The sequence below is a fragment of the Pisolithus orientalis genome (assembly GCF_024613125.1).
Source record: "Pisolithus orientalis strain OTSU chromosome Unknown F5J12scaffold_23, whole genome shotgun sequence".
NCBI classification, from domain to species: Eukaryota; Fungi; Basidiomycota; class Agaricomycetes; order Boletales; family Pisolithaceae; genus Pisolithus; species Pisolithus orientalis.
In genome coordinates, this window is record NW_026260804.1 from 357,479 (window position 1) to 383,869 (window position 26,391).

At 47.4% G+C, this 26,391-nt stretch overlaps 6 protein-coding genes across 6 annotated transcripts; 5 read left to right on the forward strand and 1 right to left on the reverse strand.

Moving 5' to 3' along the window:
* The first annotated feature begins 3,275 nt into the window (after positions 1-3,275).
* Positions 3,276-4,330, forward strand: F5J12DRAFT_843393 (uncharacterized protein). The gene is made up of 3 exons (XM_051746209.1): positions 3,276-3,627; positions 3,686-3,859; positions 3,915-4,330. The coding sequence occupies exons 1-3, from the start codon at positions 3,490-3,492 to the stop codon at positions 4,218-4,220; spliced, it is 618 nt and encodes a 205-aa protein (XP_051598313.1). The 5' UTR covers positions 3,276-3,489; the 3' UTR covers positions 4,221-4,330.
* Positions 4,331-6,895, forward strand: F5J12DRAFT_843395 (uncharacterized protein). Its single transcript, XM_051746210.1, has 2 exons — positions 4,331-4,708; positions 4,759-6,895. Exons 1-2 carry the CDS (start codon positions 4,699-4,701, stop codon positions 6,441-6,443), a joined length of 1,695 nt encoding a protein of 564 aa, XP_051598314.1. The 5' UTR covers positions 4,331-4,698; the 3' UTR covers positions 6,444-6,895.
* Positions 6,660-9,286, reverse strand: F5J12DRAFT_239448 (MFS general substrate transporter). Its single transcript, XM_051738542.1, has 16 exons — positions 9,071-9,286; positions 8,916-9,016; positions 8,836-8,862; positions 8,753-8,781; positions 8,615-8,663; positions 8,485-8,562; positions 8,347-8,431; positions 7,942-8,300; positions 7,795-7,891; positions 7,556-7,748; positions 7,447-7,504; positions 7,354-7,385; positions 7,282-7,299; positions 7,159-7,226; positions 6,893-7,098; positions 6,660-6,780 (listed from the first exon to the last, which is right to left on the reverse strand). Exons 1-15 carry the CDS (start codon positions 9,092-9,094, stop codon positions 6,988-6,990), a joined length of 1,329 nt encoding a protein of 442 aa, XP_051598315.1. The 5' UTR covers positions 9,095-9,286; the 3' UTR covers positions 6,660-6,780; positions 6,893-6,987.
* A 498-nt stretch (positions 9,287-9,784) lies between these two features.
* On the forward strand, positions 9,785-10,359 carry F5J12DRAFT_843434 (zf-CSL-domain-containing protein). Its single transcript, XM_051746211.1, has 3 exons — positions 9,785-10,025; positions 10,088-10,119; positions 10,145-10,359. The coding sequence occupies exons 1-3, from the start codon at positions 9,843-9,845 to the stop codon at positions 10,251-10,253; spliced, it is 324 nt and encodes a 107-aa protein (XP_051598316.1). The 5' UTR covers positions 9,785-9,842; the 3' UTR covers positions 10,254-10,359.
* Positions 10,360-11,531: 1,172 nt separating this feature from the next.
* F5J12DRAFT_723641 (uncharacterized protein) lies at positions 11,532-15,665 on the forward strand (the record flags this gene model as incomplete). The annotated part of the gene is made up of 11 exons (XM_051741468.1): positions 11,532-11,788; positions 11,855-12,299; positions 12,359-12,661; positions 12,716-13,153; positions 13,205-14,416; positions 14,473-14,712; positions 14,769-14,822; positions 14,878-15,036; positions 15,104-15,217; positions 15,270-15,325; positions 15,389-15,665. The coding sequence occupies 11 exons, from the start codon at positions 11,532-11,534 to the stop codon at positions 15,663-15,665; spliced, it is 3,555 nt and encodes a 1,184-aa protein (XP_051598317.1).
* Positions 15,666-15,889: 224 nt separating this feature from the next.
* F5J12DRAFT_843451 (ATP-dependent DNA helicase) lies at positions 15,890-19,380 on the forward strand. Its single transcript, XM_051746213.1, has 16 exons — positions 15,890-16,065; positions 16,121-16,530; positions 16,588-16,640; positions 16,690-16,809; positions 16,860-16,981; positions 17,037-17,106; positions 17,155-17,209; positions 17,263-17,402; positions 17,455-17,630; positions 17,680-17,830; positions 17,876-17,928; positions 17,985-17,990; positions 18,045-18,186; positions 18,244-18,304; positions 18,357-18,687; positions 18,742-19,380. Exons 1-16 carry the CDS (start codon positions 16,018-16,020, stop codon positions 19,321-19,323), a joined length of 2,520 nt encoding a protein of 839 aa, XP_051598318.1. The 5' UTR covers positions 15,890-16,017; the 3' UTR covers positions 19,324-19,380.
* The last annotated feature ends 7,011 nt before the right edge of the window (positions 19,381-26,391 follow it).

Genomic DNA, 26,391 nt, shown 5'->3' on the forward strand with positions numbered 1-26,391 from the left:
GGCAATCGGCATTAATGGCATTGGTGTTGGCGGAAGCAGGGAAGGAGGGGATATGGAAATATGACATTATGACAAGATGTGATCCTGGCGTGGCCTCCCTAGGTTCTCGATTCCCGCTATGCCCTCCTTGCGTTCACTGTCGTTGCTTGTTTCCGTGCAACGCTGCCGATCCCTATCTGTTCTTGTCTCCCGGTCTCCACTTACACGCTCTGTCCACACCCGCCCATGATGGACAGACATGCCTACATGATTCTTGATTATTATGGATTTCTGTATGACCCTCGCTCCAGATTGCGGTGACAACTGATACTCCATGCACCTTCACTCGATTCATCGCACTTTCAACTCTTCTCCTGGTCTCTTATATTATCTCGCGCACCTTCCTCTCCCTGTGCAGGTCACTGGTAGACCACGGCGTGACATGCCGTGCCTCTCGTTTTGGTTTCTCACCCGATCCTCATGACAACGCTGAACGACGTGCATCGACGGCCCCCCGAGCCTACACGAGACACCAACATGCGATCCAATCTACCCACTTGAAAAGCTGACCAAAGATTCGTAGAATTCAGTGGCAGTCATACCGAGCTCTTATTTCCCCGCCTTGATTCAACTTGCCAACAACACTAAGCATCTCATACTAAAATGTACCATCACCAATATCGCTTCGCTTGGAGGACCACATTACTACTTACTACCGCTGTTCATTGATTTCTTCTGACCGTCTTTGACTTTTCTTCCACCAATCTTCCTTGCACTGTTTCCATCGTCAGACTACTCAATATTCATCTGTCGTATCAGCGAGCGCTTACACAGCAGATCATCGTCGCTTTACATTTTATATCTACGTAACCAGTACACGATCGCTGTTACAATTTGTTAACATTTCCTCGCTTCTGGCTCTCACACCTTGTGTGTCTTCCGCCCGGTTCGCCGTCGTTGTATTTATGCGCGTCGGTCCATCTAAAAATTCGTTTCTTGGAGTTCCTAGTTGTGTTATAGCGATATCATATCTTTTCATTTGGCAATGGAGCAATGTCAGGGGGTCGCAGTCTGGAAAGTTACCCGGAAGGAAATAGCATAAGAATTAGAGAAAAACAGTGAGAGAGAGGAAACCTCATATGAGGCCTGGCGACCTTGATGACGTTGCTGGGTAATTCTGATAAACGCTCCGGCCTGCTCTATGTAGGAGGCTAACGCCACAGCATCACATCGGACTGAGTTGCCGAAATATCACTGTGAGCAGAACCACCGTTACGTATGGTTTGACTGCTATGTACAGGGTCAAGCAAGCTCAGGCAACGCTTTTTTTGTACCTGCAGCATAGCGGGAGAAGTTTGTGTCATGAGTAGCACCTGTGTACTTTGAAATATCAGAACCAGATCAGGATCAGAGCCTAGAATTACACCCACATTACTCACAGCAAGGGCCGCCGACGTCACCGCGAATAGAAGACTCCCAACAAATCGTGCTGAGTCGATCCGCTAGTTTGGTACCGTATCAGAACTTATCATTACTTTACCATGCGTTCGTCCGTGTCAGTGCTAGGTAAATTGGAGCGCACGATAAAAATTTCTCCCACACATAGATAGAGTTAGTCGAATTGATTGAAATGCCACTTAATCTGCTTGATAAGACTTATAAGGCAAGTACCGCTCACCTGCTCTGTGCAATGTAACGTCGAAGCTATCTGATAGAAGTTCCATTCGAAACCATAAAAGCTTCCCCGGCCGTCGAAATTCACTTGATTTAGGTCCAGCTGGATAGCTCGGATCAACAAGGAATTGCGCTTCCTGGGGATAGTGGCCCATCTAAACTTTACATTGACAGTGAACCGCAAAGGACTGCTGAAAATATCTTACGTAGTCCTTGTCACGTATGTAGTTCCAGTTGGTGGATGTAACTCGCTCACCCTGGCGCAGGGTAGCTTAGGTTCTTGCAATACCAGTTGCCTGATGGCAATGACGGAGGACAACCACAATACCACCGTGGACGATCGAACTGCAATGCCTGAGGACAGCATCTCGCTTCGGGATAACCCGACTTTGTACATGGTTTCCAGGTACGGCGCCGGCAATCCTGAACCCAAAGGACACCACATCAGAAATCAGTATGGTGTCTGGAAAACTGTAAAAGAACCCACCTGAGCGCCATCTGTCTTCCATCATACTCATTATAATAGCATACAGGTGGGAATTGCAAGTATCATTCCGTAAGCTATTACAATGATGTATATATGGCAGAGGCTCGCCACAAGAGAGCATAATTACAAAAGGTCCCAATAGACTAAGATTGCCTCCGCATCCTGGAACACGGCTTTGCAATTTATGTTCCCATCTCACTGTAGTACTTGATAATTTGAGAGAAAAAAAGTAGATAGTTCGTGCATATCCCACTTTGTTAGGGAATACGGTGGTTGTCCCTGAGGCCCGAGCCGGCGGCGCAAAGTATCAGTTTTGGCGCTCTGATATAACACCAAGGCTGGTCTACTGGAAACAGAGACGGAGCAGCCTAGTGCCTCAGAATTGATACGTAGGCAAACTCACAGGGGGGTTGCCTCCTCAATTTGACAACCCCATTTAACCGGAGTTCCTCCGAGTGTTTGGATACGGAAGAAAAGACAGAGACCGTACCTGACAGCATCATGATGTGAAAAAAGTTCTCCTGTCTGTGGCTAATGGAACCAAGGTGTCTTACAGAGATATCCATTGTTCTAACCTATGAAAGGATGGCATGTAAGTTGAGAGGTACAGTAGCCACCAATTCCCGGCCTCTGATAAATATACATAGAGTGGAATGTCAGTGGGCGAAGGAACTGGTTGCAAAGCTACTGGTTCTTATGTTAACGTATCCACACTCCCTGAGGTACATGACCGATCCCTTTCGAAGAGCAAAGAGGTGGGCATTCACGTATTTCCATTACTATCCAATATACGTATCATCGAGGAGTCCAAGAATCGCTTCGAAACTCAGGTATGGCAGCGACTGTGATTGCGGTATCTAGAGCTACTTAGCAGCCTTCAGTTTCCCATGGTAATGCAAAGACTCACTGTTGTAAAGAGACGCTCCATCGGGGACTCCGAGAGGCGAGCATAGCTAACAGGTAACTGTCAAGACTCGCAGCATTGCATCTGAGAAAATGGTGTTCTGACCCTACCGTCTTCTCGAATTCCTGAGGTAACGAAGGCTTTCTGCCTTAGCAACATCTTGTATCTGACGTGCTGTTTGTTTGTAGCCCATCGTCAGCCATCAGGGAGCGACGCAAGACCCACAGTCAAGTTCTTATCATATCCGCGGAACTACCGTTTCACCCAAGGTTACGGATATCATATGTCGCCATGCATCAAACACGCGCCTTGTCTCGTGTCGCAAGCTGCCTATGGGGTGCAAACATACAAGGAAGTCGATCGGACTCTCAAAACCCATTGGAAATGGTGCTAGGTCAGTCCATCTTCAACCCCAAGCCTCACAAGTACCAACATATCTTCAACCATGTCAGGTTCCCCTACACGAGAAGAGCTGCACGAAGTCGCCAAAGTGACTATGCGAATACTGAGATCTTGCGGGATCCCCTGTTTTCTGGTAGGAGGAATGGCATGTTCAGTATACGGAACATCCCGACTTCCCAATGTCAGTCACGTTTGGTACGAGTGAAAGTGAAACACTCACTTGGACACCTTGCCCACAGGATATCGACATGGCAGTCATGACTGACGAGGATGCGGAGTTTGTCAAGTCGCGTCTCGTATGCGGAGATGCTCGGTTTTACCTTGTCAAAGCAAAAAATATTTGGGCCACATACAAAGTCTTGTGGTTCTCCCTCTCAACAAGCTTATATTCGGGATACCGCCGTTCATGCAAGGTTGACATACTGCGGCGCGGCACACTGAATATTCCCTAATGTCGCAACGTCAAAGATTCGAGAAGTCAAGGGATTGCCGGTGGCACCCCTATTATTGCTGTTATGCCTGAAGTTGCAATGCTGGGACCATCATGGGGCAGCCATCGAGTGGCGGTACAGGAGCAAACAACCAGCAGACGCGGGAGATATCAACGAACTGTTGAGGACCGCAGTTGCTAACGGAGAGAATTTGGCGAAGGAACGCTGGATGCCAGAACAGTTTGTGCGGGATGCGGAAGAACGGGTGCGGAGGTTCCTCCATTCCAGTTGGGACACACAAGGGACAAGAAAATGGAAAGCGCTGGGATTCCGAACTGACTGAAATGCGATGCTGCTGACACTAGGGTGGTGATATCGTTCAGATCATGTAAAGAACTGCTTGGACCGCTTGTAGCCCGTGGCTTGAATTGACAACCATTGACCGTGCTACACAAATAAAGACAAACAACAACTTGGAAGTCCGCGAACATGGATTGACGTCCAAAACAGGCAAGTGTTGTCAGAGTGTTGTTGGGGGGAACACAAAGGACAATGGGAAGACGACAAAAGGTGAACTTGGAGAGCACAATGGACACGCACCTCGTCGTTTATTATAGCCCCATTGTTGTTCGTCAGCGAAGACACTCATTATTATACACAGCCGGTCCTGGTATATATCACTCGTCCACCGCCTTTAACTCCTCGTCATTGGATGAATACGTTTCATCCACCTCTTCCTTCGACGACTCCGGATCTGCTCTTCAGTTCAGTTACTCCATACCATCTAGACCTTGCAACCTCTCCATAGCTCACGACCCTCCATGAACATGCGTGAGTACTTCTTTAATGGTGTCGACTGCGACTCACCCTGAACCTCACAGTGTCCGCTCGCCCCTCCCTTAAGCGGTCTCCGCGCACCCGCACCCGGAAACCTTCTCTCTCTTCTCAACGGAAGGCGCGACCGCCTCCTCTCCAAATCATACCAGAACTCTCAGAGAACGAGTCCGAAATATCGCCACCACCTTCCCCAACACCGACTCAACCGTCATTGGTGGTATCAGAATCCCCAAATGAGTGTCCACGTGTAACCCTTTCCGCCTACACGTTTTCGATCGATGACGCCCTCCTCATGTTTCGTGACGAGTCTCCCGGCTCTCCCACCCTCTCTGCTTCCGAGTCCAGTGAAGACGTTCCCACGACGCCTGGTGCGTCAGATGATGAAGGTGGTCTGACGTTGCCTACTCCCCGTATCAACCCCCGTCGCCTTACCATTCGTCCCCTCTGTATCACAAAACCTCATTCATTCATGTCTCTGGCGGAAGAAGACCTCGATATCTTCGGGAAGGAAGCAACCCCTCATGTCTCTTCCTTCCCGGTATGCCAACCCGTTGAGTGTCTAAATCCATCCTCAAAAGCGGAGGATACCAAGGACGACGACTACGACTTCTATGCCAGTGAATTTCAGGATTTCCTCTCGTTCTACTCGGAAAGCTCTTCCACCACTTCTGCCCCTCGCCCTGACTCCATCATCCTTTCGAGCGAAGCTGCGGTCCTAGCCGCGGAAACTTTGGAGCCGAAGCGCGGCGGCCGCAGTAGATTTTCAAAACCGCTTCCGTCTCTACCTCCCCCAACACCTCCGATTACTGTCCCTTCGGCGCGAGCTTCATCCTCAGTACAGATCACAGCGAGAAATTCCTTGATTCGGAGGAAACGCAACGCTCCCTCACTTCCAAATTACCCTCCGCCACCCCCTCCAACAATCAAATCTCGTCCCCCGCCTCGCGTGTCCGTTCCTGCTGATATCAGTACGGCTGATCTAGTTGACGATTTGGGTGCTTCGTCGAAACCCCCAATCCTCCTCGAACAGGTGTGGTTCGACGAGGAAGACGAGGACGAAGACAGTCTCTATTCTCAGCCCTCTTTTGCCTCTACCTCGCACACACGTTCGACGACTCCCTCGGCAGCTACCTCGATCGACGCCATGCATGGCATCGCTTCGCAACCGCGCAAGAGCATTGACTCTGATGCACCGCGCTCTTCCATAGAGTCAGCTGCATCGTCCCAGTCTTCCGAAGTGTGCAGTCCAATCTCTCCATTCTCATTCCCGAGCACGCCTTCGAGCTCTTCACATGGACACAACGATAACTGCGAAAGTGGTCCTTCGCCTGTTCTGCGCAGCCGCTGGTCCACCAGCACGCTTGGCTCTGTCGTGGAACCCAGCCGCACAAGCACGACCGCACTTTTGAGTCCCTTAAAAACCGTATTCGGCGGGCGTTCTCGGCGGGCGATCAACTCGAACGCGCCTTCCCGGCCTTCGCCAGGTGCAGGGTCGCGCTCGCACACCCGTTCTCCTTCCAAACTTCCTGTGCATTTACATATCTTCCCCACAACGCCCTCGCCCCCTATCACACCTGATCGCCATATCCGAAGACGAGGATCTCGTTCGTCGACATCGTCCGCAGGGACCAGCCGTTGGTCCGAGTGCGAGAGTTGCGAATCAGGCGGAAGTTCAGGCAGTGGACTGAGGCGCAAGCCCATTCCCATTGAAATGTTCCTCCGCGTGTGAGGTCGCTCCGAGTTTCGCCGCACCTCTCACTTTGTCTCATATGCTACACTTCGTTATTCTCGTTAATATCTAGTTTTATTTTCCTTAGCAGCCTTGTTCAGTTTTGTGGAGGGACACACCTACATTCACGCCGTTCGCTACATTTGCCTTCTTTCCTTTACAAGCATGCCACGCGCCTATCTCAGCCCGTACGAACTCGTGTAGCCATTATAGAAACAAACCCATTTACTGACGACTCCACAAACCACACATACGTACTCTTTTGTAGCTGTTATTGCATGAATCGAATGATACGATGCTTTTCCTGTAGGTCTATGGCCATACCGATCGCTGGAGCCTGAAGAATCGGTCATTTCGTGCATGTTGCATTGTACACTCAGAGATACTTCGCTGATCCGGCACGGAAGAACCAAGTGCATATTTCAAGTATGCAAATATTGCACACGTACCTATGGTGGAACTTTCCCCTACTTCAATTCCAAGCCAAGCCCAAGTGCGTGCTTCTGGCATTCTTTATTTTTTATAACCTGTCACCATGCAAGCCCTACTCGTTCACTTTCAATGATTCCGGTAAACTTTGCCTCCGAGCCTCCGGAGGGCGAGTGATTCTCATCCGCAAGATGACGAATAAAATACCTCCGATGAAGGCAATAATCTATGTATCACCTTTCTCAGCGCACAGACAGAGTACAACGTAGCGACTGTCACAACTTACCGCGCAGAACAGAGCAGGTGCCCACCAGATATACTGCTTTGTCAACAACGCGCCTGATATCGGAGATCCTGGCGGTCACAGTGGGTTTGGTGCGGAAAACAAAACCGGAACAAAGTTACCCACCAACAAGAAGACCAAACCCTGAGAACAACATATACGTCAGTTTCTCGTAGTCCCCGAATGCCAGACGCCTACCTGTGATGGCGAAACTGATCCCCATACGCACCCTATGATAATCATTTGGAAAGGGACGCAGACTCTCAAGGAACGGTATCGGCAATGACTTACCCAAGCTCGGATGGGTTCGTCGCAATGAGAGCCATGAACGGCGCCATCATTGCGATATCTGTATCCGCTCAATCCGTCAAAAGCATAGCGCGAGAAGATGGAAACGCACTCATCCCAGATAAGAGGCCATACAGGAGCCCAAGTACGATAAAGCTTTCCATGCTACTCAGCCCGATCATTCCTCCGAGTAACACTGCACATGCAAGAGTCGAAAAGATTGTCAAGTCGACGACACCGATGAAGTGGGCAATGACGCCGGCAGACAACCTTCCACAGAAACTAGCGGCATTCACAATGACCAGCTTTGGATTGTCAATAACAAGGATAGGGGCCCAAGTATCCACTGACTGAATAGAATGAAAAGGAGGTACTCAGACCGTGTTGGACGGATTCTAACTGGAAGTAAAAAAATGGGTAGAGGTATGCTGTCTGAAAGAATAGATATCTTTGCAACGTGATCAATGAACGAAGACTTGCAGAGAGCGAGATACTTACGCAGTAACCATTAAGAGGGAAGGTACCTCGGTTACGCACTTCATTGCCGCTTTCCAAGTGTTAACAGGTAAGGCGTCATGCCGTATCTCATACCGAGTACGGATGAGTGAGCATGAAATGAACAGAAGTACTGTGACCAATCCCGCACTGATCCGTACGCCCGTTGCGAACCCGATGGGTCCGTTGATAAGCTTATTTAACATAATTGTGTGCACGACGCCTCCGAGGGATGCTCCAGATGCAACGATTGACATTACAAGAGCTCTTCGTTTGCAGAAATGCTGGGAGAGAACTGCATAGCTGGGCACGTACATCAACCCTTGTGCAACGCCAGACCCAATACCTTGGGCAAGGAAAACCTGAAGCATGTCAGTGAACCTAACGAGGTGAAAGGGGTGAGAATACCTGATAGTAACTCCCCGGTTGTGCCAGAGATAACATGAAGAGCGAGAAGGATTGCAAAAAGGCACCACCGACAAAGACAAGGTAGCTCATATGTAGTTCAGCCATTGCTTCACGCATTTGCAGACAAAATCGCCTCACAAATATCCCCGATCGTGGAGCAGTCCACATATAGGGCCTATGGCTGTTACAAAAAATGCGCTCAAACCGCCAATCCACCTGGAATTTCGCGTCTGAAAACAGAGATATGGGAGGATTAAAGAATACAGACGAAATCGCCGATGGACTCTCGTGTGACAGGTAAACCCGCGAATAATATTCTGAAAGACAGTAAACCAAAATGATATGACAAGTGTCAGCACCTCTTCTGGGGAATTATCCTATGCTTTAGGCAGTACACGGTGCGCACCTTGGTAGACACCAAAAGCGCTTGCATAGCTGTTGCAATGAGTTACCAGCGTGCACCAATCACTCCAGACGTCGTTGACCCACCCAAATCCGCAGAACTGGGCAAGGAAGCTAGAGTGATGATGGGAAGTTAACATGGCGGCCGTTGAAAAGTCAATACTTACGACCCAAGAACAGCACACCATGCTTTCGAACCCCCATCAGGGATTTCATCATGATCGACAACGACGGGAAACGTCAAAGGTGAAGAATCGCTTGGAATGTCCTTGTGGATGATAGGAGCCTTAGAGGCTTGTGAAGGGGATGCCATGGTGCCTACATCTTCCCTGGATGCACAATACATCGCATCTTTATAGACTGCGAAGCGCACATGTTGTAATTGCACTCCTCGCTTGCAGGCCACCCCTGTTATTTGGGATGTGGGAGACTGGTCGATTGCATGTTAGGAAACCCATCTGGAAATTAAGTGTGATACACTGGGCAGCAAGGCCGCAACGAAGATCGTTCCTGGCCCAGCTAGAATGTATGTAATCTCAACGATTCTCCATGGGAGAATAGCGGAAATAGTCAAGTTCATCGGAGGCTTTCGACGGGAATAAGGTAATGCTGAGTCAAGTGTTCCACCCGCTGGAAAACCCGGCAATGTTCAATGACCACACATACGTGTTACTGTCACGAAGGGATTTCTAAATGCAGTACGCCCAAGGCGCAAACTGCAGAACGCTATGGTGGTTCGACATTCAGCAGTGACAGGAGGTTAGACAGGTGACTCACTGGCATGACCTCACTGATGCTTATCATCAAAGTGACATGTTATCGCTGCGAGATAAGTTCTGGGAATGACAGAGAGGGAGGTTACGAGGTCAATACTACCAACACGCACTGCAAACCGCATTGCGGGGCATGGGCATGGAACTGACCTTGTCTAAAAATTATCAGTTGCCTTTAACTCGAATCATTTTCAATATCAGCTGAACATCACGTGGCCTCGAGTGGCTGTGCAAAATTGCTCCAAAATCCTGATTCCTCATAGGGACTGGCAGCTTTGAACATAATCATATCTAGCTATCGCCGCCAGTCCAATTTGACCAATGGGCGCATACTACGACGAGATAGAAATCGAAGATATGACCTGGGATGAAGTAAAGGGTGTGTATCACTACCCATGTCCCTGCGGAGATCGCTTCGAAATTTCTCGGAAGCAGCTCGCAAATTACGAAGATGTCGCGACATGTCCGAGCTGCAGTCTTGTTATTAGGGTTATATATGACCCGGTACGCATTCCATTCCCTCTGCTGACCAGGAAACGCACTCCAACATTGTTTACCATATGCAGTTGGACTTTGAGGACGAACCACCTGACGATGAGTGGGACGCTGGACAGAACGACGAGGATGAGTCAGGAAGGGTCGGAGTCGGATGATGACCACTTCGAAGATGCGCTTGAAAAACTTGTGCTGCATGAGGATGTGAAGGTCCCCAATGTTGCTTTATGTGCCTGAAGCTGGGACCGGTGATTGCATGCGTGGGTTTTTCCGTAGTAATCCCCTATGATGCATGAATCAAATGTTTGCAATAAATGCAGGTTCGCTGGAAAATATAAAATTGTGCACTAGCAGAATACGCTCGCATTGTGTGCTATCTAACTGCCCCTAAAACCGATCTTGATGGCGGGATGTTGTTTTTCTGCATATAGACCAGTAGGACCAATCCTTATTCCTTACGTGTGTGACCTACACTGTTGTTTCTCTCCTGCCGCTGATTTCATCTGTTCTGTCTCAAGGTAAGCATGGTAGCTTGACGCGAGTCTAATAAGGCATTCGGTACTGCTTCCCATCGTGTAACGGTTAAGGCGATGACATCCGAACCTGGGAATCGAAGGACATCGACCGCCAAATGGCGAATTACGGGATGAGGCCAAATTGTACCACATTGACCAAGATTCAAGAATGGGGGTAAGACTGTGGTGCACTCGAATGGAGTGTGTATAATATAATGGTCAAAGCTTGAGAACGATGCTCAAGCTCTGCATACTTCATTCCTTCAGAAAGTATTCTCAGAATCGGTAGACACCTTGCTTGACGGCAGGGCGGAATATGGCATCACCAGGTTGGAAGTGAACGAAGGGGTTAAAATTAGTGAGTGTAACTTCGGAACTTCTGGCAGGTCCAGTGGATCCGAAAACCCAACAACAACCCACTACATCACGATAATGTAGAACGCACCTAGCTAAGTTCAGCCGATGTACGGTACAACAGATACCCAGTGGATAGTGCACAAAGGCTCCTGCATGGTCTTTGGATCTTCGTGCACGTGACCGTGGATGCACGTGAGCGTCTTGCGATCAGAAGGTGCAGTTTTGGTGCAGTTCGTCATATTTTCAGGTCCAACTGAAGTTCCAGGAGCCGGCAATTATGGACACAGAAAATGTCGTAGAACCACCCGTCATGGATGTTGACCGAGACTTCGGTATGGAAACGAGTAATGATGTCTTCCCTCCGGTGTCCGAACACGTCCAACGCCGTTCCAGAAGCCCTGATACCCCGGTCCCCGCTAGCGAGGCACCTATTGCAAACCCCGAACCCACTGAACGAGATGACAAAGCGACGCTTGATCGTGCGTCTGATAGGCCATTGGGCCCACCCGAGGACGTACTGATGGACGTAACGGAAAATGACGAACTCAAGAAAGAATGCCTCCCACCCACTGTGGCTCCAAGCGAGTCGGCACCCGGCGAACCTTCGTCTCGCTCCGAACACTCGTCCAATCCAGAGCTGAGCATGCCTGAAACCCAGTTGCCCCCAGACTCCTTGTCTAATGCACCTTCCACTCCCCTGGGCGCCGAGCAATCGCTACATCCTTCAGCTTCCAGTCTGCGCCTCCCATCAGTATCTTGTTTCGACACCCAATCCGTAGATCGTCCTCTCAACGTATCTGATGCCCTCTCGTATCTTGACGCTGTCAAGGTTCAATTCCACGACCAACCTGAAGTGTACAATCACTTTTTGGACATCATGAAGGACTTCAAGAGTCAGCTGTAAGTCCCCGTTTTCTCATTCTATTCACAGCATCGGTCAATCACACCTCTTTTACGACATACTAGGATAGATACACCTGGCGTCATCCGACGTGTATCACAGTTGTTCAATGGCCACCCAGCGCTTATCCAAGGATTCAACACGTTCTTGCCTGTCGGTTATCGCATTGAATGCTCTTCTGATCCTCAACAGTCTGCATTCATTACAGTAACGACACCGTCAGGTACCGTAGTCCAGTCTACCCATGAAGACTTGCCGGGGCCCAGTGGTAGTACCCAGTGGCCGACATTCACTCATCTTAACGGCCCAGGGGGGAGCAGCACCATGGGAACGGCCCGGACCGATAGCCTTCCATCTGATTCGATCACTTATGGCGTGGACAGCGTTTCGATCGAGCCCGCTGTACAGTACGTGCAGAAGATTAAGCAGCGGTGCGACGAAGGGACGTACCGCCGTTTCTTGGAGATCTTAGGGAGGTATCACAATAGCATGGCAGATGCGGTTGACGAAGTGAGCGTGCCTCGTTCTTACCGCACGTCACTCATTTTCACATTTTCGAATCGATCTAGAGAGAGGTTTCAGCCGAAATTGCCAGGCTTTTCAAGGATGATCCGGATCTACGTTCTGATTTCCGCATATTCATGCCGGAGAAGAGTCAAGCACTCTTCGATGAAACAGAAGAGACTTTCCTAGCGGTCGCTCCATCCGAAAGGCGCACGAGATCAAGCACCCCTTTGGATGGAAGATCTATGAGGCGTAAATCAGACATATCCTTGACTGCTGTTGCGGAAGCTGCAACTATTCCTCAAAAGAGAAAACGCAGAGCCAACGAGCGCGAGAGGGACACCGCTTCTAAAACCAATTTACCTAGGGTAACGTGCTCTTACGGTTATTCATGATAGCACCTTTGACTCAATCAGTTAAAGCCTAAACAAGCCAACGGAGATGGTTACGAACCCATCGGGTCGCCGACATACGGGACCCACTCAACGATGTTCAACCCTCCCGGTATTGGCCTGGACGAGACGCACTTCTTCGATCGCGTCAAGCGTGCAATTAACAATCGTGAAGCGTTTAACGAGTTTTTGAAACTTGTGAATCTTTTCACACAAGAGCTAATTGATACCGCTCGACTGGTCCGCGAGGCCCGTAATTTTCTTGGTGATGGGGATTTAATGCGCCAGTTTCGCGAAATATTATGTTGGGATGATCGTCGAGAAAGAGAACGCTGGATACTGGAAGAACAGCAGCAGCAGCAAGCGTGGGCTAGGGCACAGGGCCAGAGCATACCTAACATGCCACTCAGGCCTGGTCGCATCAACACTGGTCTACAACAAGGGAGTTACCGGAGGATACCAGCAAGCGTTAGTATTTTATTGTTGATCTTCTTGCCCTTTTTGACATAAACTTTCCAGGAGGCTCATGTGGCGTGTTCTGGTCGGGACGAGATGTGCCGGTCCGTGCTGAACGATGAGTGGGTTTCACATCCAACCTGGTCCAGCGAAGATTCCGGATTTGTGGCCCACAAGAAGAATGTTTACGAGGAAGCCTTGCACCGTAGCGAGGAAGAGCGTCACGAGTACGACTTCTACATTGAAGCAATCGTACGGACTATCGCTATGTTGGAACCTATTAACAGCAAGATCGCGCAGCTCAGTGTGGAGGAGCGAGCTGGATATAAATTGAAGCCAAATTTGGGTGGTTCTGGGAAGAGCATCCATCAGAGGATTATTAAGAAGATATACGGTCGGGAAGCTGGTCAGGAGGTTCTCCAAGCAATGCAGGAGACACCAGCTTTGGCGATACCTGTCGTTCTCGTGCGTCTGAAGGCGAAGGAGGAAACGTGGAAACGTGCGCAGAGGGAATGGAACAAGGTTTGGCGTGCGGTAGACGCTCAGAATTACCTGAAGAGTCTCGATCATCAAGCTATTCATTTCAAAATGGCAGACAAGAAGGCAATCACCACAAAAGCCTTCATAGGCCAGATCGAGGCTGCCAGAGACGAACAGATGGACAAACGGTCGTCATATATTGACCCGCTCTTCGCGCGTACACACCCGAAGCACCAGCTGGCCTTTGAGGTTGGGGACATGGCCGTCTTGCAGGATGGTGTCAAGATTACCTTGTCACTGCTGGACCGCATGCAAAACCAGGTCAACGTTGCAGATCGCAAGAAAATAGAAGGATTTTTACGCACTTTTGTGCCTCTTTTTTTTGCTATTGATCCTGATGCCTTCAACCAGACACTTCTGGTCACTCAGGATGTTGGCGACAACGAGACGGGTGACGAGATCAGCAGTGTAGCTGATGATGCCGACACTGCAAGTGCGGCAAGTACAAGTTCTCGCGCGGGAAGCAGAGGCCGGAAAGGTGGTGGCGTATCTTCCGGTGATCTCAGGAAGAAGTTGCTGAAAAGCGAGCAAGCCAAGTCTTCTAACAGGAAGAACCGCGGACAGGATGGTACCTCTCCAGCGGCTTCAAGACCCGTTTCGCCTGGCATCCTAGACAACATACGAGGCGATGAAGGTGATGCTAATGGGGAGCCAAGTTCACAGACGCGTCCCGCTTCGAGAAAGCACGTTTTCCACAGTAACAATGTATGTTATGTATTTCTACGTCTGCTGGAGGTTTGTTTGAAAGACTTTTCTATATGCTTTGGGGTGAGCTGACCGCATTTATGCAGGTGGTATACTCCCGCCTCTCATATTTCAAGAACCTTGGCGCTTCAATGGCCGATGAACCAACAGGTGGGGCACCTGCAACCAAGCTATCTCCCATCGCCGAAATCCCCCAGCTGGACGAGCGCGCTGCTCACGCGGAACATTTCTATGATCTGATGCTTGAATCGTGTGAGAGGTTATTCGACAATGAAGTTGAGCAGCATGTCTTCGAAGAACAGATGCGATATATATTTGGTGTCAAGGTTCGTAACTGGTGAAAACCGTCCTGGCCATGGCTGCATTAAGCGGATGTCACTAGCATGCATACCGAATATTCACTATAGATAAAGTGGTTGGAACGTTGATTAAGCAGGTGAGTTTGAAGAGCCCTTGTAGCAAGAAATTTCGCATGTGTACCCCCGTGACAGGTCCAACTCGTACTCGCAGATCCACGAAGTCAGGAGCTTCTGGAACTTCTGAAGCGTGACAGAGCTCTTCCTTTACCCACCAACCAGGATCAGCTGAATAGTCGCCGCTTGGCAGAGAATATTCTGGGCCCTGACGAGAACGTGTATAGGATTGACTGGGTACGTATTCCATTGTCTTGTCCGATGCTTGCAGAGCTATATCGTCTCTGGCGCCTTGGGTGATCAGATCCAGTCGACAAAAACAATGACGATCCAACTGCTTGGGAAGGATGACTCGATCGCGTACGACGCGGAGATCTTAGCTGAGCGATGGCAAGCGTACATTGACGCATATGTATCGGTGAGTAACTCTCCATGTTTCATTGGCCAGATGGTACTGAAAACAATGGCAGGAAAACGCGACTCGCGGGCTCCCTTCCACGGGTCTGAGAGGACCATTCTTACAAAAGTAGGTGGTTGGTTCTTCTTACACCTTGAGTTGCTTGTCCTAATGCTGACATGGGACTTGGAGAAATCTACCTTTGGATGCGAAGCCAACACCCGACCTGACAGCACAAGGGACGTTGGAAATACGAGTCTGCATTCGGACGTACCGTCTCTTCTATGTTCCTGGCACGGAGGACTACTTGCACCGCAGGTACCAGGATGTGGATGGCCTAGAGAAGAGAGTTAGGAAAGCGAAGGAAAAGCGAAAACGATGGTTGGACAGGGTAAAGGCTGGCGAGGACTGGTTGCCCATACCTGCACGGACGCAAACCCCTATACCAGAGCAGTTACAACAATCTTGACCTATGACCCTTCTTGTAGATTACTTTCACGGGTCGCTGTCGGCGACCACTTTTGCCTTGACTAATATTATTGGTCCTTTGGAGAGCCCGAGCATACCTCTCATTGAATTCGAGACAGCTGTCGAGAATACAGTATCCGGTGTTGGTACTCAATACTCAGCCGCGTGTCGTCACAGCCTCATCCCATCCTGTGATCGTGACAACAGTCACGCGTCGCGTTGGCACGACATAATCACGCGTCGCAGACACTCTGACATACCGCCAACCCTTGTCCAGCAGCGCGCTAGTGAAGCTTCTTTGGAACATAGAACTTTGATTGATCCCAAGCACCGTGAAGTCCACTTTGCGAACTATGAACATGTCCTTCCTTTATGACTCTGACCATATCGGATCTGACGACGTACGTTGGTCATTCTACCTTTCTTAATCACACAATTGTGCACATCCTCTACCAGATGGATGGCGTTCTTGAGATGTCACTCTTAGAACACCAGAATGCAGACGCGAACGTTCGCGCTGCGGGCTCATCCGATGCACTTCCACAGTTTTCGTGCCGAGGTGACCTGGACCTTGACGCTCGCGTGTCTGCGCTGGACGCGGAAATACGAAGCATTGACGATCAGATCGAAAAACTGAAAGAGTGTCGTCGGGATCTTGTCGTAGAAAAAGATGACTTGATACGGCGGCGGCAGGACTCATTACAAACTGTGTCCTCCAGTGCTGCAGCATATGGCCGTGATGGCAAGGGCAAGGGCAGTGCCATCGGAACCATCGATTATACTATCGAATTCAAGTGGGGCCCGCAATTGAAAGGAACGATGAAGAAAGTATTTGGGATCAGTGCTTTTCGCTTGTGCCAGCAGGGGTAAGATCCATGCAATTGTTCTCCTTCTGTACACATTGACCGACACCACGATGTGAGGGTTTGCAATGCAAACATGGATGGACGCGACACAGTTTGCGTAATGCCAACAGGTTGGAGGCTTCCTCTAACATTGCTTCTCTGTGTTCATTCCAGATCAAGGGGGAGGCAAATCTCTTACATATCAACTCCCCGCACTGCTCACCCCTGGGTGCACTTTGGTCATTTCTCCTCTTATTTCGCTCATAACAGATCAGATTCTACACCTAAGGGAGGCCGGAGGTAGCTACACTTTCTCCTCTCGGACCCCCACACTCATACAATGTATGTAGTGGAGGCGGTGATGCTTACCGGAGGAACTTCGAGGGCGGAGGCTAATGAAATCCAACAGCGCCTGTCAGCCATGGCTTCCTCACGGGGTCGGGACCGAGAAATAAAATTATGTTACGTCACAGTCCGTGGGCCTTCACGATCGACCCGCGGTAGCTCTCTAACCGCTAACGTTGCAGCCAGAGAAGATCTCTAAAAATAAGGGATTCTTGTCTCTATTAGGCAAACTCGTCGAAGGCGGAAAGCTGGGTGCGTGATGTCTCATTCGCATGTCATTTGAGGTTCATTCTACACTAGCTCGCATTGTCATCGACGAGGCACATTGTGTTTCACAACTTGGTCATGACTTCAGGTGCCCCTTGAGCTTATTGCATGGACATCAGACCTCAACATGTCTCTTTGCAGGCCAGACTACAAGAAGCTCAGCGCACTTCGCCAATTCTTTCCTCATGTACCATTATTGGCATTGTCTGCGACTTGTCCACCAAAGGTGTTGCAGGACATCTTGAAAATTCTTCACATGAAACCTGTAGTTGAAGGAAAGGGTATGCCCACGTACTGATCCCCTACGTCCTTTAAATATTTACCCAACCGTAGCAGCCTCTCCGCGGGATGGAACGATATACTTCTCGGCTCCACTTTATCGCAAAAATCTACACTACTCAGTGCTTCCAAAGCCACACTCTGCAAAGGAGGCCATATCAGTTATGTCGGATTATATTTTGAATAATCACGAGAATGACTCGGGAATTGTGTATTGCCTTACTAAGAAGGTAAGCGGCCTGTAATCATCCCGCAAGTGACGTCGCTCAGCGGAAATAGGATGCCGAAAGCGTTGCTGAAAACTTACAGGGATGGAGCAATAATCGTATAAAAACTGGCGTGTATCACTCAGAGATTCCTGACGCACAGAAAGAGCGGATTCACAAACGGTGGAGAGAGGGGACCGTACAAGTGGTTTGTGCTACGATAGGTGGGTTCATTTGGTCCCCCGTCTCCCACGACTAACCTCTGCCAGCATTCGGACTAGGGATCGACAAAGGAAATGTCAGATTTGTGTTGCATCACACCGTGCGTGGTTGCATTGTCATCGTTGTGCTCATTCCTTAATCGTGGTCATCACCCAGATATCAGTTAGTGTCTTCGTTTCTGAATGCGATCTTGTGTGACGATTTGTTGTCCTTCAGAAATCTCTCGATGGTTACTACCAGGAGTCTGGACGAGCTGGACGAGATGGACGAGACGCGGATTGTGTACTCTATTACAGACCTCAAGACGCCACGCGGCAGTCATCTATCACTTGCACGGACAAAGACAGTCAAATGAAGCGTAAGTTGAGATTTAAATTCTAGGTTTTTTTCTCTCGCAAGTTCACGCAATGATAAGTACATGATATGTTGCGTTTTGCTCAAGACATGTCGGAATGTCGCAAGATACTGTTTGCAAGGTATGTTTCCGCCTCTACACGAAAGCTCGGGCTGGTATTGTTGCACGCGTAGGTACTTTTCAGCTTCCTCCGACCTCTCCATGGCCTCCTGGACTACACAGGAATCAAGGGCTACAGATCGCTGCGGCCATTGCGACAATTGTACACGGTCACCAGATACCGTTGAGCAACGTGACGTTACCCTTGAGGCCTGGCAAATCCTTAAGATCCTTGAGACCGTTTCAGCGCAGGGGGGACGTCAGACAATAGCCGGTCTCGGCGACATAGCAAGGGGCTTGGGTGGAGGAGCGTTTGAGGCCAGTAGTAAGCGTCGAAAAACCAAGGAGAAGCTACAATTCGACTACGAGGCCATTTCAGGAGGGAAGGTTGAACTTTCGAAGGACGTACGTGCAAGTCCTACTGAACCTTCTCTCATCTTTGATGACATGTGGTTGCAGCACATCGAAACGTTGATCGTGCACCTACTTGTTTCAGGATACCTAAGAGAGGACTTCTCCTCCACCGCATACTCGGTCAATGTGTACGTCACTCCGGCACCACTAGCGATCAGGCTCACGCGGCATACGCGCGCTGAGATCGTGACTGGTAAGGGGCCGAAAATCTGCTGTTCCTTCAGACGAGCACATCGTCGAAGCAAGGGTGCTACCGTGGCTACGATAAATGCGGCACCAACAACTGTGCAAGAAATAGTTGACGGCAGTGATTCAGAAGATGAGGCCATTGCCGGACCTTCGAGTTCCTGCTTACCAAGGCACAGCCTCCGAACGAAAAATAAACGATCTCGTCAAGAATTGGACGAGCCAGAAGGATCCGAGGGCAGCGAAGATTTTACAGAGGAAATACTGATGATAGATGGTGATTCATCGGACAATGGAAGCGATGACGTTGAAGGTCAGGACTGGGAGTACTCGATAAGGCCGACGCGGAGACGGGCGGTCGCGGAGAAGCGGAGGACCACTCTAAGAGATAAGAAGACGAGAACGTATTCGGATATAATATCCCTTTCGTCTGACGGATGAATGTACCATCCCCTAGACAAATTTCGGACAGTTCTATATCTACCAGTGGTACCAGCCAGGAAACAACCTCGTCACAGATGACCGTCGTTTGACCACGCACACTTGACTTGCTTCCGATGTCATCCACGGTGGTCAGTCCCACTGAAGGGTAAGTACGGCGTACGCTCATGGTGTAAGATGAACTTCACGCGAGTTTTCGCGGGTGTAAGACTGCCACCGTGATGCAAGATTACGATGCAATCAAACAACCAGTAAACTTCGCTAGCTTGGATTAGCAATGCCCAGTGGCTGCCAGGAATGGGATGGGAGATATTGACTGGCTATATGAAGACTGCGCTACGGGCTGAGTGATTATCTTTTCAGTCCACCTTTGCTGAAGCCATTGAAAGGCACTTCCCAAGGTCTCGCCACTGCAGTCAAGACGACTTGGGTAACAGACAGCTTGTGGAAGAGCTTGCTCATCAGACTCTTCGAGAATGCTATTGTGCAGAGGATGGGCTACTATGAAGAGCTAAGGACAAGAGCACTTGCCTTATACTTGAGTTAGCAGGTAGCTTTTGAGGAAAGGTTTGTTGGGGCTTGATTGTTCAAATGAACAGTAGATTGTCTATTGTAGATGATAGGGACTCTAGGAGAGATACCCTGAGTTTATATACATGTAGCTGTATGCATGGACCAGTAACATATAAGGAAGGAGCTACAGTATATCTTCTAAATAGAGTAAAGAATAGCAGAGAATGCTATGGAATATGATGTCAACCATGATGTCAGAATGACATCATTGTGGAGCTGCTCGGTAAGCAAAGTCATGTGATATACAACATGTTGATGCATGTGTAAATCTAGAGTTGAAACTATTATGATATTTCCAACACTCCCCCTCGCTCTAGAATGGGAGATTAACAAGACCCATCGACAAGCAATTCGTTTCAAATTTTTGCCATGTCAAAGATTTTGTAAGACCATCTGCTTTTTGTTTATTGGTTTGAACGTATTCAATACCAAATAAACCATCTTGTACACATTCACAGATGAAGTGCCATTGGATGTCAATATGTTTGGAACAACTGTCTGATACAGGATTCTCAGCAATAAAGTGAGCTCCCATATTATCACAGTAAAGAATGGTCTTATCTGTTTTGAGTTTAAGTTCATCAAATAGCATAGTAAGCCATTTGATTTGATGTGCAGCATCACAGAGAGCCATGTACTTGGCTTCTGTAGAGGAGAGTGCAATAGTCTTTTGTTTGTGTGATCACCAAGAAATGAGGGATGTTCCAAGGAACATTGCATAACCAGTAGTAGAATGACATGTGTCTTTATTTGAAGCCCAATCGGAATCTGCAAAGCCAAAGATCCAAGATTTAAGTCCAGAATAATATAAGGCCATTTTTGGTGTAGATGCAATATAGCAAACTATGTGCAGGGCCTTGTTGCAATGATCCTCTGTTGGATTTGCCATATATTGAGACATGTGAATAACTGCATATGCAATGTCTGGACAAGTACCAAGGGCCATATATAGAAGAGAGCTGATGATAGATTGGTACTGGGATCTGAGAGCTGATGTGGCTTGATAATCCAATGGTCCTTTTTCTGGTTGACATCCTGAAGGTAATGGAGTGTGAACATTTCAAGCAGTCTCCATATTAAACCATTTGATGACCTTTTTGATGTAAGGGATCTGATCAAGATAAAGTTCTTTCTTTGATCGATTGTGGTGAATTTGAATGCCAAGGTATTCCTTGACTTCACCAAGGTCTTGGGATTCCCATTTCTTCATAAGTTCTTCTTTCTTGGCTTTCAAAAGACATTTGTCCAATCCTAGGAATAGTCCATCATCGACATAGATGAGGAAAATGATGATGCCAGCTTTTGATGAATAGATATAAATGCCAGCATCCACTTTTGAGCATATGTAGCCCATGCAAAGTAAAGAGGCATGAAGGGCTTTATTCCATGCAAGCACTGCTTGCTTGAGACCATAGAGGGCTCTAAGCAGCCAATATACCTTGTGCTCTTGACCTGAAACTTTGAAACCTTCTGGTTGCTCCATATATATTTCTTCATCAAGGTTGCCATATAAAAAGGCAGTTTTGACATCCAGTGCTTCCATTTCCCAATTCTTTTGGGCAGCAAATGTGAGTAGAATTTGCACTGTTTCAAAGTGAGTGACTGGAGAGAAGGTATCTTCAAAGTTGGTTCTGAATTCTTGTGTGAAGCCTTTAGCCACAAGATGAGCTTTATAATGACCATTGCTTTTGATAGTGAATACCCATTGACATTTAATGAGTTTCCAATCTCTAGGAGGATCCACCAAAGTCCATACTTGTCTTTCCTCAATAGATTTTAGTTCATCTTTCATAGTGTCAAACCATCTCTTTTGTAAATTGGGAGATAACTTTAGCATGTCTTTGTAGTGTTCTGGAGATTCTTTGATCCAGGCAGCAAGAGCAAACTTGAAAGGATGCATCTCTGCTTCCTGATCTGGCATTCCTTTTGGAGATTCCAGAAGTGGAGTAAGTGGTGATCCAGGAGAAGGTGGAGTAGTTCCTTGTGGATGTTCAGTCCACTGATGAGGAACTTCAGGAGGTACCATAACCAGTGGTAAACATGGTGATGGTGGTCTTCTTTCCTCCTGATATCTTCTGATATCTTCCTGAGATTGTTGTGCATGCCTTTCAGCATTGCGAATCCACTCTTGTGCTTGATCCTGATTTTGTTGTATATCTTGTTCAATCTGGATAGGAGGTCTATCTCCATAAATATTTCCAGGACAAAAAACAGGGATAAAACAATGCTTTGGACAAGGTTCTCTGTCTTCATCAGGTGGTTGAGCTCTCCAAACATTTCAGGAGTCACCAGGAATATTTTGTGGTTGGTGAGGATGCTGAATAAGATGAGGGTTGACAGGTGGTACTGCAGCAGGTGCTCTTCTTTGTTGTTGTTTAGCTCTAGGCTGGTCCACAGCTCTATTCTGCTGTGGGTATTGTTGTGGAATAATATTAGGATGAGGTGGTTGCTGGTGATGAGGCAGCAGTTGGATCTGATCAGGATCCGGAAGTGAATGTAGGCTTTCAGAGTCAGAGGATGATGATGATGAATGGTCATCTTTGGAATCAGGGTCAAAGGTTTCAGTCTTTGAATCTGAACAAAAAGGAAAAGAGTCTTCTACAAATTTTGTGGTACAAGAAATAATGATCTTTTGACCATTGAGGAAATGATAGCCTTTTGTGTTTGGTTCATAACCTAAAAATACCATCTCGATTGCATGTGGTTCCAATTTGTCTTTTCGTTGTTCTTTTGGAACCCATACAAAGGCTTTGCAGCTGAAGGTGCAGAAGTAGGAAATGTCAGGTACTTTTCCTAAGAAAAGCTCGACAGGAGTTTTGAAAAGAATCTTTTTTAAAGGAGTTCTGTTGTACACATGAAGTGCACAGTCAAAAGCAAAATTCCAAAAGCGTTTTGGAATGCAAGCATGATGTTGAACAGTACCTGCTTTTTCAGATATGGTCTGATTAAATTGTTCTGTGTGGCCATTTTGCTGTGGTTGGTCAGCAATGGATAACTGATGAGTGATACTGCATGAAGAAAGGAGTGCTTTGAAGGTATGACCCATAAATTCTCCCCCTTGATCTGAATGGAGCGCAAGAAGATGGTGTCCAGTAGTATTCTGAACAGAAACCATCCAATTGGCAAAAGCAGTGTATGTGTTGGATTTATTGCAGAGATAAAGACAACAGCCATAGGAAGAATAGTCATCCAAGAGAGTAAGAATATATTAGGACCAAAAGTAGGATTTGACAGGTAATTCAAGAAGGTCAGCATGGACCAATTTGAGAGGTTTCATAGCATGTTTCCAGGAAGGTTTGAAAGCTTCAGAAGATACTTTGCCTTGTGTGCAACCTTTACATGAGGATAATTCCCCCTGTATTTGTATGTTTGAAGTGCCTAATCTGCAAATGTGCTGAAGAACAGCTTGAGCTGGATGACACATGTGATTATGCCAGAGAGACTCTTGTGAAATCCTAACCAGAGGGAAGAGGACTGCAAACATGTTGGTAGGTGGAAGCAGTATGCCCACAAACCAGTGTAGCAGTGAAGTAGGTGAGGCTACTTTCACCTCAAGTACAATCTGGCTGTCTGGTGCTCAGATCACTTCGCTGGTTAATGTTGCTGTGCTCCTATACCCATTTTTAAGGAGTGCATTTCTTGAGCAAAGCCTCTTTGAAAATAAAGGGCTATAAACAACATTATGTAGTGGCAGGTTATGCCCATTTTCAAGGTGAATAACCACTGTTCCTTCTCCAAGTAATTGTACTCAACTTAACCCAGCAGTTGATGCAAGGGAAGGAGTAGTAAATTCTTGGAAAGTAAGGAAATCAGTTTTAAACAGTGTCACATGATGTGAGGCACCACTATCCAACATCCAGATTGACTCACCTTTTGGTAGGTTCCTAAAAGATGCATGAACACCCAAAGGGTAGCAATCAAAAGCATTGTAAGCATTCCTATCGAATTTGCCAGGGAAATATCCCACAGCTGATTCATTAGGGTCATACTCAATGTCTGGATTATGCTTTATATGAAAAGGTTTACATGGCACAGTATCAGGAATAGATTCATGAAAGTTTCTGAGAGACATAGGGTGGAATTTCTTTTTCTTTAGTAATGGAACTCTGAGAGATCCTCTGTCACCACTATCATGTCCTTGAACATGTCTGGCAGAGATATCATGAGTCCATTTTGTCAACAAAGTTGACCTGCTATCTCTCTTACCATCCCTAATTGCCACCATGATCTCGCGAGCCAGAACAGGATCTCCCACTCATATTGAGGGTGAGATGGGACTACAAGGACATATCCTGTCCTCCCCAGTAGTGGGAAGGGGAATCTGCCTTGGATGAGAGTTCGAAGTCTCCCATTCCCATCATTCCTGTAGGGACTGGTCCACTTGCTGGAGAGCAAGGGCTGCATGATTACAAATAGAACATGTGCAAGGTGTATAATGTTGACACAAATCTTGACTGACTCAACTTGATCTGGTTGGTAATTGGTAATTTCTTCCAAATACCACAGTGCAAGTTGACTGGTGGATGCATCTACTGGATTGTTGGGAGTATGTTTGACCAACTCCATAGCAGTTGCAATATCTTCATGTGAGAGGTCTGGATCATATGCTTGAGTTTCCCCAATCACATGAGATCCAATATAGGCATTAAGGTTGTTGGAATAAACCCTCTCAACAGGAGTAGGTTCATTCAGAGTATATTTGGGAGAAGGGTCACAAGGAATAGATGTTGCAGTGATATCAAATTCCTCAGCAGCATATTCCCCATACTGCTCATCATAAGAATAGGAGTGAGTATTAGGATCATAAAAACAATCCTTGGGAATTTCTTCAATATAGGTGGCACCAATAGCCTTGGTGCCTTCAACTTCAACAGCAGAAGCTTGGGCCTTGCCCTTGCCTTGGCAACGATTCTGTCCTTGGCCACAAGAGCCAGAAGACTGCTGTTGTGGGTAAGGCATATATCCACCACATCCACAACCTCTTCCTCCTCAACCACAACTGCCACGACCTCCATGAAAAGATCCAGAGTTTCCACCATGATGATCCTGAGTGTTATGACCACCTCTGCAAATGTTGCAAAGAGGAGATTTGTTCATGCATGCCAGTAAAGAATTTGATTCTTGTTTAACCTGGGTAGAAGACCCAGAAGCCTTTTCAGTTTGTGGTAAAAGTGTTTTGCCCAATTTATGGGCCCAGACTTCTTTCATATGAGGTATGACTGTATCAGCAGAAAGTTGATCAGCAGGAATGGAGGATAAAATATTAACCAGTGCTTGTTCCCATGCTTGAGACATGGAATGCATGAGGATGAGGGCTTTCATTTTATCATTTAGTGCAATGCCTTGTCCAGCAATTGCAGCCATGATCATGGTAATCTCTGAGATTTTAGCCATGATATCATCCTTCAGTTTAATTTGGATATGAATGAGGCATTGGGATTCCATAAAGGTTGTCATGGCAGAAGGCTTGCCATATTTATTTTTAAGTTCTGCCCATTTGGCATTGGAGGTAGCCAGGGCATCAATGGACATTGCAATCATCAGATCACAATACAACATGAGAATTCCTTGAGCACAAGTATCTGAAACATTCCAAGCATCTTGTGCAGCTCCAGCATTAGCTGGTTGTGCAGTAGTGCCATCAACAATATTCATAATGCCAAGAGTTTGGAGATATGCTTTCATTAGGACCAACCAAGAGGCATAGTTGACTCTGTTAAGTTTCAGAATCTGTTTCAAAAGACCTTTGGACATCTAGTGTCAAAAGTCCATCAGCAAGTGTTCATATAGGAACGATTTGGTGGGATGAGTCAATTTGGAAGGTGGATGAAGGCGATGAGATCCTTGATTTTTAGGTCTGTGAGCAGATGCTCTAGCAGATTGCGATTTGTGATTAACACAGGGTTTCAGGAAATGAGGACAAGGATTTCACCAAAGTTTGATAGGGATGCTAATTCCTTTCTCAGTGAATTGCTTTGCAGCAATGTGAGAATTATTGTGCTCTAGACTTTCAAAGTCTAGTGGGGGAAAATAGTGATACACAAAGAATGACCAGTTACAGTCATGCAGCAGTTCACCATTTGACATAAATCCCAAGTAGGGATTAGTGCAAGAATAAGGAATAGCAAGGGAATTGTAATGGCAAAAATGAGAACATTTTACAAGTATCTTGAAGACATTATATGACTTGTCCAAAATACATCCATTAGTTTCCTCATGGTATCGCCCACCTGATACATATGGTACATCCATTGTACCTGGAAGAGGATAGAGCCTGCCTAATGGCTCTAGCCATGTGAGCTCTACTAAGAGCTGTCGTGAGTATTCCTCAGCATCAGGGTTCTGTGAGATAGTCGAAAGAAGAATTCTCCATGGAACATTCAAGATCTTTAAAAATCTCTGCTGTTCCAGGCCAGTAAGCAAATTGATGGTTACTGGCTGAGTCAGTCCAGCCAAGGTGTCAGTTAGTAACCGAATATCCAATGCTACTTCCCA

Excerpts from the sequence above, each read along its gene's own strand:
- F5J12DRAFT_843434 (XM_051746211.1), top strand. The coding sequence starts at position 9,843 with ATGGGCGCATACTACGACGAGATAGAAATCGAAGATATGACCTGGGAT. Across the intron at positions 10,026-10,087 it reads TTAGGGTTATATATGACCCG|TTGGACTTTGAGGACGAACC; the intron begins GTACGCATTCCA and ends TACCATATGCAG. Across the intron at positions 10,120-10,144 it reads GACGAACCACCTGACGATGA|GATGAGTCAGGAAGGGTCGG; the intron begins GTGGGACGCTGG and ends CAGAACGACGAG.
- F5J12DRAFT_239448 (XM_051738542.1), bottom strand. The coding sequence starts at position 9,094 with ATGTATTGTGCATCCAGGGAAGAT. Across the intron at positions 8,782-8,835 it reads GCCCAGTTCTGCGGATTTGG|CTATGCAAGCGCTTTTGGTG; the intron begins GTGGGTCAACGA and ends TCATTGCAACAG. Across the intron at positions 7,386-7,446 it reads ACGAACCCATCCGAGCTTGG|GGTGCGTATGGGGATCAGTT; the intron begins GTAAGTCATTGC and ends TGATTATCATAG.
- F5J12DRAFT_843393 (XM_051746209.1), top strand. The coding sequence starts at position 3,490 with ATGTCAGGTTCCCCTACACGAGAAGAGCTGCACGAAGTCGCCAAAGTG. Across the intron at positions 3,628-3,685 it reads GAACATCCCGACTTCCCAAT|GATATCGACATGGCAGTCAT; the intron begins GTCAGTCACGTT and ends CCTTGCCCACAG. Across the intron at positions 3,860-3,914 it reads GATACCGCCGTTCATGCAAG|ATTCGAGAAGTCAAGGGATT; the intron begins GTTGACATACTG and ends GCAACGTCAAAG.
- F5J12DRAFT_843451 (XM_051746213.1), top strand. The coding sequence starts at position 16,018 with ATGAACATGTCCTTCCTTTATGACTCTGACCATATCGGATCTGACGAC. Across the intron at positions 16,641-16,689 it reads AGTTTGCGTAATGCCAACAG|GGGGAGGCAAATCTCTTACA; the intron begins GTTGGAGGCTTC and ends TTCCAGATCAAG. Across the intron at positions 17,831-17,875 it reads AGTGGTTTGTGCTACGATAG|CATTCGGACTAGGGATCGAC; the intron begins GTGGGTTCATTT and ends AACCTCTGCCAG.